Genomic DNA, 10,902 nt, shown 5'->3' on the forward strand with positions numbered 1-10,902 from the left:
TGGTAGGCGTATCTGTACAGCAGCAGAGATGAAGTTCTATTTTAATGCTTTTTTCAATAAGTCGAATAGCCAAGGCCACTTGCAACCAAATGTAAATTGCAACTTGACTTCATGGGTCTCTGGTTGTGAACCTGGATGGGGCTGTAGTGTTGAACCAACCGAACAAGTCGACCTACAAAACTCCAAAGATTTTCCTGAAAGAACAGAAAACTGTATGGCTTGCTGTGAAGGGTTTTTCTGCCCCCGTGGCCTCACCTGCATGATACGTAAGCAATTTATAAACGCCTTCATGGTTTATAAGCTTTTCTTATCTATATGGAATGGTCTAACTAACACTGTTTCTGAATTTTTTGTTCTTGAAAAGCTTGTCCCCTTGGTGCTCATTGTCCCTTAGCTACCCTTAATAAGACTACAAGCTTATGTGAACCGTAAGTTTTTTTATTCCATCTTAGATACAAAGACTAGTATGATACATGTGATATTATTGCGGGATAAGATGAGATGTTATGTCAAATATGTAGGTATACTTATCAACTACCACCAGGACGACCAAACCACACTTGTGGAGGTGCGAATGTATGGGCCGATATCAGATCCAGCGGTGAAGTATTCTGTTCCGCGGGATCGTATTGTCCTACCACCACTCAAAAAGTACCTTGTGATAGTGGGTATTCATTTTTTCGACCCTTCAAACTCCGTTCTATCCTGACAAATTGTCCTCAACGTTGTGTTACTATGTTAAATCAAATGAATGATCCAGCTGAGAATCATATTTGTTTCAAACTGTTTTTGGTATAACTGGTTATACTTTTTATGTTGATTTAGGCACTACTGCAGAATGGGGTCTACATCTGAGAAACGTATGTCATCGAATATTCATGATTGCTTGTTGTCACAAAACTAAGTTATGTTTACTATTTCCATATTTATCTATTAAGTACGTCTTGTCTTTTGCAGCTTGCTTTAAGTTAACGTCCTGCAATCCCAACACAGCAAATCAGAACATGCATGCATTTGGGGTTATGGTTATCGTAAGTTTTTTCACTTATCATTGAATCTGTACAACTAAGGTTTTCCACTTAAAGAGTGGCCTTCAATTTGTTTGTGCAGGCTGGAGTGAGTACTATTCTACTCATTATCTACAATTGTTCCGATCAAATCCTAACGACGAGAGAGAAGAGGCAGGCGAAATCAAGAGAAGCAGCGGTGAAGAAAGCAAAAGCTAATCAGAGATGGAAAGCTGCTAGAGAGGCTACCAAAAAGCATGTCAGTGAGATCCGTGCACAAATAAATCGGACATTTTCAGGTAAAAAGTCCAATCATGATGGGGATACCCACATGATGTTGGGTCGTGGGGACTCTTCTGAGATAGATGAAGATATAGACATGTCAAAATATTCAAGTCCTGCGAGTTCCTCTGCTGCGCAATCTAGTTATGAGATTGAAGATGATGCAGCCGCCGTAAGTAATGAAAGAGCAAGGCTTGAAGCAGAAGAAAAGAGAGTAAAAAGACAGAATTTGGCCAAAACTAAGAAAACACGGAGCCAAATCTTCAAGTATGCGTACGATCGGATTGAGAAGGAGAAAGCCATGGAGCAAGCGAATAAGAATCTTACGTTTTCAGGAATAGTTGCAATGGCTACTAATACTGAGACGAGAAAGAGGACTCTCATGGAGTTATCTTTTAGAGATTTAACTCTTACCTTAAAGTCCAATGGTAAGCATGTGTTGAGATGTGTCACAGGAATCATGAAACCAGGTCGGATCACAGCTGTGATGGGCCCATCAGGAGCAGGAAAGACAAGTCTGCTATCTGCTTTGGCTGGGAAAGCTGTCGGATGCAAATTGAGTGGTTCGATTCTTATAAACGGGAAGCCCGAATCAATCCACTCATATAAAAAAATTATTGGTTTTGTGCCACAAGATGATGTTGTTCATGGAAACTTGACAGTAGAGGAAAATCTTTGGTTCCATGCTAAATGCAGATTACCTGCGGGTCTATCGAAAGCAGACAAAGTTCTTGTGGTTGAAAGAATCATCGACTCTTTGGGGCTACAAGCTGTTAGGAATTCTATAGTTGGTACAGTAGAGAAGCGGGGAATCTCAGGAGGGCAGAGGAAACGAGTGAATGTGGGTTTAGAAATGGTAATGGAGCCTTCGGTTTTATTCTTGGATGAGCCTACTTCTGGCTTGGATAGTGCCTCATCACAGCTTCTTCTTAGAGCACTTCGGCATGAAGCCCTCGAGGGAGTCAATATTTGCATGGTTGTTCACCAACCAAGGTATCTTGAAAAATAAGTTACACCCGTAGAGGTAATAGCTTCTTTATGTGCCATGGAGTTTTTTAATTCATGTTTCTTTGTTGCAGTTATACTTTGTTCAAAACGTTCAATGATCTAGTACTTCTCGCGAAAGGTGGACTTATTGTTTACCATGGATCAGTCAACAATGTCGAAGAATACTTCTCGGGGTTGGGAATAAATGTTCCAGACCGTATCAACCCTCCTGACTACTACATTGACGTTCTGGAAGGCGTTGTGATATCAATTGGGAATTCTGGTGTTGGTTACAAAGAGCTTCCTCAAAGGTGGATGCTTCACAAAGGGTACTCGGTTCCATTAGATATGCGGAACAACAGTGCTGCTGGACTTGAAACGAATCCAGACACTGGTAACCAAACATTTGCCACAGAGCTATGGGGAGATGTGTATTGTAATTTCAGGTTGCGTAGTGATAATATACGGCATAACTTCTTGAAGTCTCGAGATTTGTCCCACAGAAGAACCCCTTCTATGTGGCTACAATACAAATATTTCCTTGGAAGGTTTTCTTCTTTAATCTTCCACGACTTATTTATGATCAGTTGAAATCTTGGATGTTGGAATGAAACGGAATTATGTTCTTGATTTCAGGATAGCTAAGCAGCGAATGAGAGAAGCTCAATTACAAGCCACAGACTATTTGATATTGTTGCTTGCTGGAGCTTGTTTAGGATCACTTATTAAAGCAAGTGATGAGAGCTTTGGAGCTCCTGGCTATACCTATACTATTATAGCAGTCTGTAAGTTGGATTAAATCCTCTATTAACCTATCATAACTGTTATTAATCAATTTCTGAGAACTTGATTCATGTTCTTAACTTCTTATGAATCTTATCTTTTGCTTTTCTTCTTCTGTCAGCTCTTCTTTGCAAAATAGCAGCTTTAAGATCATTCTCACTAGACAAGTTACATTACTGGAGAGAAAGTGCCTCGGGGATGAGTAGCTCGGCCTGCTTCCTTGCCAAAGATACGATAGACTTTTTCAATATACTTGTCAAGCCATTGGTCTATCTCTCTATGTTCTATTTCTTCACGAATCCGAGATCAACATTTTTCGATAACTATATTGTTTTGGTCTGCCTCGTATATTGTGTGACCGGTATTGCATATGCGTTGGCTATCTTTCTCCAACCGAGCTCAGCCCAGCTGGTGAGTTTTATCTAAGTTCCCTTTTGAAGACGAATCATACTCTCTACGTATCTAATGACAGACTTGGTTTTGCAGTTTTCTGTTCTTCTTCCAGTCGTTTTAACACTTGTTGCAACCCAACCGAAGAATAGTGAAGCTATTAGGATCATGGCTGACTTGAGTTATCCAAAGTGGGCTTTGGAGGCATTTGTGATAGGAAATGCTCAAAGGTACGAAAACAAGTTGGAACAGAAGCACAAAGAAGTTACCTTTCAAAATCTTGGTTTGATTCATATATTGGATTTCAGGTACTATGGAGTATGGATGATTACACGATGTGGATCGCTTATGAAGAGTGGCTACGACATTAACGAATGGAATTTATGTATAATGATATTGCTTCTCATAGGTGTGGCCACTCGTGGAATTGCCTTTGTTGGGATGATCATACTTCAAAAGAAGTGAAGAAAGATCGTTTCTTTATGGATTTAACTTTACTAAAAGTTCGCAGGAATCTGAAGCCTTCAGGTAAAAGAAGAAGAGCTTTGTTGGCTAAATTTTACAAAGAATATAAATTTGTTGTGAAATTATTTATTTATTCATCTTAGTTTATTGTCTTATTAGAAGTAAGAAACTTTGTCCAGATCCTCTGTGACATCAATGTTGGTTTTCAAACCCAAGAGAAAGTGTTGCCAACTCCAATTAGCTAAATCTATTTGGTCTTTTGAAATCTTGGCTTGTTTTTAGATTTTGGCATAATGGAACTAAAACATTCCCAAAAACTTGTGGTTGAAGAAGACTTGAAGTTGAGTGAGTTTCTGATCTCTTTTAAATAAACTATTACTACAGAAATAGTAAGAAATATACAGAACATGTGTCTTCTAGAAAAGAATCATGATAAACTCACTCAAATAGTAAAGGGTTGTTATTGGTTTGTAATTTAAAAAGAGTTTTAATGATTTTAAATGTTACTTAGAATTTGTTGTTATTCAATCAAGATTTTGCTAAACTCTCTTAAAATTTGGTGTTATTAGTTCGTGATTTGTGAAAAGGTCAGTTAAAATCTTAATGAATATGGTGTTGTTAGATTAAGAATAGTATAAAGTCATTAAAATTCCGGTGTTATTCAACTAAAACAAAAGAATCTATGATTGTTAATGAATTCAATTTTTGTGTTATTGGTTTATGATTTTATACACTTTTCTTCACAAAATAAAATCATGGAAAGTATGATTAAAATATTGAGATTGTTTGGAAGACTTTAAAAGATTATAAAAAAAAACAAATCAACAAGATTATAGAAAACTCTCTAACAATTCTTTTAAATTTTTTATTTATTCACTTTCTATGATTTTATTGAAGTTATCAAAATTCTTTATAAATTAGAATCCGATCCCCTAAAACTTGAAGTTGAGTGAGTTTTCTGATCATTTTCTTGTTTGAAAAGATTTTATATAAAAAATAAACTCTTACTACATAAATAGTAGGAAATATATAAAAAATTCAAGGAGAAATAATTAAAAATTACAATCTTATTTTGAAAAGAAAAGAAAAATCTCAGTGCTATAGTAATATTTAATTCTATTTTTATCACAAACCTTTTTTTTTTTTGTCGTCCACAAACATATTTAAAAGGAGAAAGAATGAAGAAACATTATTGTATACCATCATTATCGAAGGGATTGTCCTTAACAAATTCAACTATTCCTTCTTTAAAAAACAACAAAAACAAATCTGGTAGCGACTTTTAAAAGTGAATGGTTATTGCCTAATTCTTTTTCTCAACCTGATCAACTTAATTAAGCCAAGATCAATTATTAGTACTATTAGTTAAAAATATAAAGATTAAAGTGCAAACAGAGGAAATAAAAAATAAAGATTAAAGTGCATAGATTCTTCAATCCAAAGAATAATTAGGATGACGTGGGGAAATCTGATTGGGTGATGTAACATTGGTTCGCATTGGATTTAGAAACCTTTTTGCCGTTAATTGAGAAAACAGCGAAGCCAAAAAAAAAAAAAAAAAAAACCCCAAGAAAAAAAAACAAATCTTTATATAAACGAAAAGATTAACACAAAAATAATGTCACAATCATCAACACCGCCGATTCATCGTCATCTTCAACTCGGTCTTGATCTTCTTCTTCATTCTACCGACATCTGATTTGTGTGTCTCAAGATTCGGAAAGAAATATCTTTGCTTTCTCTTTTTTTAAAGGGAAGGTGAAAAGTTTGCGACTTTGATTGGTTTCGATGAAGCTTCGACAAAACCCTTGTTCTGTCTGAATCCGTTTCTGCGAGAGAATTTGTGTGTGTTTTTTTTTTAATACTTGAAGGGTTGAAAGAAGCAGATTAATGGGTTGTGCTGGATCAACACAGTCGCAAGGAGATGGTGAGATCGAATCTTTCTTAGTTCTACGACTTTACTCTGTTCTGGATAAGGCGAAAAAGGAATCATTTTTTTTTTTGTTTATGGAGTAGATGAGAAAAAACCCTAGATGTGTAATTAATATGTTAGAATGTTCTTTTGTTCCAACCTTTAATGTAGATTTTGTTTATTGAAATTTTAGGGTTTAGGTTTTATCTGATCTGATGGGGTTTGATTCAGTTACAAATCTTCATGGCAGTAGTATGAGCTTTGATGTTTTAATTATTGATTCCGATGAAGTATTTTTATGTTTTAGAATTTGGTTTGTCTGTGTTGTGTATGTTTGTTTATGCTACAGAATCTACTAAATATGGTTGGACTTTTCTTTTATGGAAAGAAAATTAAGTGAATGATCTACACGGATAAAGCTAGTTTCTGCCAATGGACTCTTAATGGTCAATGCATTATGATTGATGATGCAAAAAGATCCTTTATTATATGCATTGCATCAGATGGATAACTTCTTGTTTCTTTACAGGGCCAGTGAAGAAAATTAGGAAGCCGAAACCATGGAAGCACACCCAACCGATCACCAAAGCTGAGCTTATGAAATTGAGAGAAGAGTTTTGGGACACTGCTCCTCATTATGGCGGTAGGAAAGGTAACTGTTACTTGTTTCTTGAGCTTGCCTTGATTTTGATTTTTTGAGTGGTGTTTTCGCTTTATACCATTTGATTACACAACAAAAGAATTGGAAGGTTTGTAGAAAGGGGATATTAGTGTGGGAGGGAAGGGGACAAAAGAGAATTCTAAGGGCCCTACCGGGTTCGAACCGGTGACCTCTTGATCTGCAGTCAAATGCTCTACCACTGAGCTAAGGACCCCTTGGTTGTTTAGCAATGAGTTGACATACAGAAGATTATAGATTAGTCAATCATCTGCAGAAAAAGGATATTAGTGATTGAAGAAGGGAGAGGAACAAAAATATAGAGAGTTTTTAGGGCCCTACCGGGTTCGAACCGGTGACCTATTGATCTGCAGTCAATTGCTCTACCACTGAGCTAAGGACCCTTTGGTTGTTTAGCAATGAGTTAGGCATTGTTCTGAAAAAAGAGATATTGGTGACTGGGAAGGAGAGAAAGAGAGAGGTTTAAGTTCTACTACCTATGGATAGGTCAATCACTCAATAAGCGGTTGTTAGAGATGTGATGAATGTGGAAGTCATTGATTTACCATTGGATTATTTAAGGGTATGTAGAAAAGGAATTGTAGGGATTAAGGAAGGCTGTAAAAGTAAAAAATTTAAGGGCCCTACCGGATTCGAACCGGTGACCTATTGATCTGCAGTCAATTGCTCTACCACTGAGCTAAGGACCCTTTTTGCTATTCTTCAGAAGACTTGCGTGAAAAGATAATTTACTAGGCTGAGAATTTAAGTGTTTACCACTTGTTTAGTTTTCATGATTTCCCGTAACTCTTTTTACTAGGTTGAGAATTAAATTGTGTTAGTGGTAATCATATACCAGACTACCAGAGTTAAGGGAAATCATAGAAACTTTGTGTCAAAATAATGATATACTTTGTTTTTCTGCTATTTGCATCTAATCTTAGTATCAACATGGTGTATTTTTACACTTGGCAATCGCAGAGATATGGGACGCACTGCGTGCTGCTGCTGAAGCTGACATATCTCTTGCACAAGCAATTGTAGACAGTGCAGGAGTCATTGTTCAGAACACGGATCTCACAGTCTGCTATGACGAGAGAGGTGAAAGTTCAAATCTTTTTTCGCTTGCCTTTGTGATTGTTCTTCTTGATCCTAACTAGTGCTGTTATTGCCTTGCAGGTGCTAAGTATGAGCTACCTAAGTATGTTCTAAGCGAACCTACCAACTTTGTGGAAGAAAATTGATTTAAGATGACGAACATTTGAAATGACAAGAAAGAAAAGAAGAACCAAATGTAAATCTTGTGTGTAAGTAGTTACATTAGGATTCTCTGCTTTTGTCTATTTTGACACTTAAAAAAAATATTGATTCCCACATCTCTCTCTCTCTCTCTCTCTGACTTGTACCTAAGAACTCAGATTGTTTCTGGAAATCTAAAGACAGTTCTTTGAGTTTCATCTTAATATGTTATTTACACAAACTTGCTAATGAACTGATGGTGATTTACTTTGATCACTCATGCTCATACTCGTACTTATATCTTGCCCTATCGTTTCATAATACTTCTTCATTGTGTTCATGTTTTCAAGTCTTGTTGTTTCTCTTCTATGCATTGAAGCATCCTCAAGTTTCTCCATCTCCATCATCTTCACCACTTCTGACATTGACGGTCTCTCACAGGGCTTTGAGCTTGTATACATTATCGCAATTTGGATCATGGCCATTGCTTCTTCTCTGTTATAATCTGATCCTAGTCTCGGATCCACCAGTTTCCAACAGATTATTCTGACCCCTCAATACCTCCACCTAGGGAAACAAGAACAAAAAAGTCCAACTTTTTAACTCAATGATTAACGTGAAATGTTATCAAAAAGAAAAATGGTTAACGAGTCAATAAGATAGAAAGTATTATTGTTCATGGATCGTTCTATCTTTTTACTCCTGCCATGAACTATCTCTAGAACTACAATACCATGTAACCGCTGCAAAATATTGCAAAACAATTAATCTGTTGTGTGATATAAGCAAATCTTGCATGACATAACCTTTTTGACTTACAATGTTCCAGCTATTCGAGTGCTAATGTGAGTGTTGTCCTCTTCATCAAGCTTGCCAAGACTAAAGTCAGATTTTTTTCTATACATTTAGAATTTGCAATGTGTCACAACTTCACAAATTTATAAAGCGTCAAATATCAACGTATAACAGATAATTAACGACATTACGTTTTAATATTGAGACATCGAGTCACATGTTAACAAGAGATCTATAATTGGGTTGGCAAATCATAGTCCTATTAGGTTAAGGAGTAGTAGCCTAAACCTATATATAAAATATTAAATTAATCTAAAAGTTGTATAAAAAATTTGAAAGCATTCTATATTATGAAACAAAAAATCTCCTCTAAAACATCTTATAGTATGAAATAGAGAGAATATATAATATTACGACAAGCATAATAACTATGTTAGAACTTCCCAATAATATAGATCCATATATAATAGGTGAAAAAAATTATATATTTTCAAGGGGTAAAACTAGGGTTACTAAATGTATTTATATAAACTTTTACGACAAAATCTTTTCTATACCTACTAAGTTCTAATAAACCATAAACAATCAAGATTTTGGGCCAAGTACGTATGGCTGCTTATAGACAACATCACGGCTAATCCTTTTGGACTCCGGTGCCTTGAACTTGAAATTAAACAGATCAATTATTTATTTAAAAGCTATGTGTAAAAGTAAAACTAATAAAGCAGTCAAGAAAAACATACATCCCTTGGTCATTTGTTTAACATTTTCTACGTTCAAAGTAGAAAAATTAACCTTTTTGCATGGGGAGACAAGGTCTTGTTCTAGTTTATAAAGTTTTAATAGTTTACAAAAAGCTACAGAGTGTGTTTCGACTACAATAATAATAATACTTTGATTAATTATGTTCGTCAGAAACAGCGGAATCCGAACGTGGACCCTTCTGGGTAGGAACGTGTAAATAAATATAAGCACTTTCATATTATTTGGTGAATATGTTTTTTTTTTATATACAATTAAATTAGTAATTTTTAAAATTTAATCTAAAAAATAAATACAACATGATGCACACATTAATTATATAATTAAAATTCGTAGATCTTTCTTGGTTAATCAATATTTTTCAAATACAAATGTAGAATGTGTAAGAAAAGAAAACTGAGTTTTATCAAATATTTAAGGGAATAGTAATATGTATTTCTTTAAGACAAAATGTAGACCAAAAACATATCACTATTTATTCAAATACAAATGTAGAAATGTGTAAGAAAAGTAAACTAAATTCATCAAAATATTTAAGATAAAAGTAATATGTATTTATATATTTATTTGAAAATACAAATGAAGATTAGAAAGCAGGCAGTTAATTTTTTTTTTTGTTAAAGAGAAAGCAGTCAGTTAAACCCCACACAAATTATTCATTTCCGGCGGCTACATAAAAGTACATATATCTTAGAAATACATTTATCAGGATTTTTTTTTCTCATTTTTTTATTATATGAGTTTTTTTGGGACGAAATGAGATACATGTATTTTATTTATATATATGAACACACTAAAAGCTTTTTCACAACTGTTTCTTTCTTTCTTCTTCTTCTTTCTCTCTCAACTCCCTCTATATCTCTTTCTCGCTCTCTCTCAATCGTACGTCTAGTCTCGTCTTGTCTGTTTGATTGTTTCCTTAGAAAAAAAAAAATCGAGAGATGGGTTTCATCTTCTCGACAGAGAAAGTAGTGTTTCATCTTCTCATCTTCATTTGCTTATTGGAGAATTTTGGATCATCAAATGCTCAACAACTTTTGCCAGAAGATGAAGGTGCGTCTCAATCTTTAATTTGTGTAATCCATACACACATTATCATATGAATTCCTTCGATTTCAATTCTTGAGTCGCTAATTCGACTTTAGTTTCAATAATTCGATGCTTCTTTGTTCTTGAGACCAAAAAAATAAAAATAAACCTAACTAGATTGTGAATTCAAGAATTCCACAAGAGATCGTATTTTTAAAAAAGGGTTATCCATTAATTATTAGCTTTTCGTATAAGGTTTAAAATTTCTAAAGTCAAATTTTCGTCATATTTGACAAATAAAAGCTGGAAAAAAAACAATATTTTTGCTAAGATTACTATGGATTTATTTGAGTTTCGCTCAATAATTGAATGGTGGTGGGTCGTCATAGTTGCACGATGCAAAAGCTTAAAAATTAGGTACACATAGTTGACTAAGAACACACTTTTTACGTTTTTTCATGTATACGCATGTTAAGTTCATGGTTTGTATCTCAAATTCATGTATGATAAAATGAAACCGATCGGATCATGATTACCATTTTATTATAAGACCTTCTTCTAGTAAGTCAATTTGTAAATGAGTGATTTTTTTT

At 34.7% G+C, this 10,902-nt stretch overlaps 3 protein-coding genes and 3 non-coding genes across 7 annotated transcripts in view; 3 read left to right on the forward strand and 3 right to left on the reverse strand.

The window, feature by feature from the left end:
- Window positions 1-4,232, forward strand: part of LOC104742859 (ABC transporter G family member 24) — a 7,668-nt gene extending 3,436 nt beyond the window's left edge. Inside the window, exons 7-14 of one of the 2 annotated variants that reach the window (XM_010463928.2) lie at window positions 826-860; window positions 958-1,031; window positions 1,111-2,282; window positions 2,369-2,824; window positions 2,913-3,061; window positions 3,181-3,470; window positions 3,546-3,679; window positions 3,758-4,232. In XM_010463928.2, the coding sequence (XP_010462230.1) occupies window positions 826-860; window positions 958-1,031; window positions 1,111-2,282; window positions 2,369-2,824; window positions 2,913-3,061; window positions 3,181-3,470; window positions 3,546-3,679; window positions 3,758-3,914 (2,467 nt within the window). In that variant the 3' untranslated portion in view covers window positions 3,915-4,232. The remainder of the gene's footprint in view (window positions 1-825; window positions 861-957; window positions 1,032-1,110; window positions 2,283-2,368; window positions 2,825-2,912; window positions 3,062-3,180; window positions 3,471-3,545; window positions 3,680-3,757) is intronic. The other variant, XM_010463927.2, reaches the window with a different exon arrangement.
- Window positions 5,474-7,947, forward strand: LOC104742862 (ubiquitin domain-containing protein 1). The gene is made up of 4 exons (XM_010463931.2): window positions 5,474-5,841; window positions 6,356-6,478; window positions 7,466-7,585; window positions 7,664-7,947. The coding sequence occupies exons 1-4, from the start codon at window positions 5,805-5,807 to the stop codon at window positions 7,726-7,728; spliced, it is 345 nt and encodes a 114-aa protein (XP_010462233.1). The 5' UTR covers window positions 5,474-5,804; the 3' UTR covers window positions 7,729-7,947.
- On the reverse strand, window positions 6,630-6,701 carry TRNAC-GCA. Its single transcript has one exon. It is a non-coding gene; the product is annotated as a tRNA-Cys (tRNA).
- Window positions 6,817-6,888, reverse strand: TRNAC-GCA. The gene has a single exon. It is a non-coding gene; the product is annotated as a tRNA-Cys (tRNA).
- Window positions 7,123-7,194, reverse strand: TRNAC-GCA. Its single transcript has one exon. It is a non-coding gene; the product is annotated as a tRNA-Cys (tRNA).
- Window positions 10,108-10,902, forward strand: part of LOC104742863 (probable LRR receptor-like serine/threonine-protein kinase At1g53430) — a 5,994-nt gene continuing 5,199 nt past the window's right edge. Inside the window, exon 1 of the mRNA XM_010463932.2 lies at window positions 10,108-10,333. Coding sequence (XP_010462234.1) covers window positions 10,222-10,333 — 112 coding nt within the window. The 5' untranslated portion in view covers window positions 10,108-10,221. The remainder of the gene's footprint in view (window positions 10,334-10,902) is intronic.

Source organism: Camelina sativa, chromosome 14 (assembly GCF_000633955.1).
Source record: "Camelina sativa cultivar DH55 chromosome 14, Cs, whole genome shotgun sequence".
NCBI lineage: Eukaryota > Viridiplantae > Streptophyta > Magnoliopsida > Brassicales > Brassicaceae > Camelina > Camelina sativa.

What these genes read in the sequence shown, in the direction of transcription:
- LOC104742862 (XM_010463931.2), top strand. Translation starts at nt 5,805, where the DNA reads ATGGGTTGTGCTGGATCAACACAGTCGCAAGGAGATG. An exon ending in AACACAGTCGCAAGGAGATG is followed by an intron (nt 5,842 to 6,355) that starts GTGAGATCGAAT and finishes GTTTCTTTACAG; the next exon opens with GGCCAGTGAAGAAAATTAGG. An exon ending in AGTCTGCTATGACGAGAGAG is followed by an intron (nt 7,586 to 7,663) that starts GTGAAAGTTCAA and finishes ATTGCCTTGCAG; the next exon opens with GTGCTAAGTATGAGCTACCT.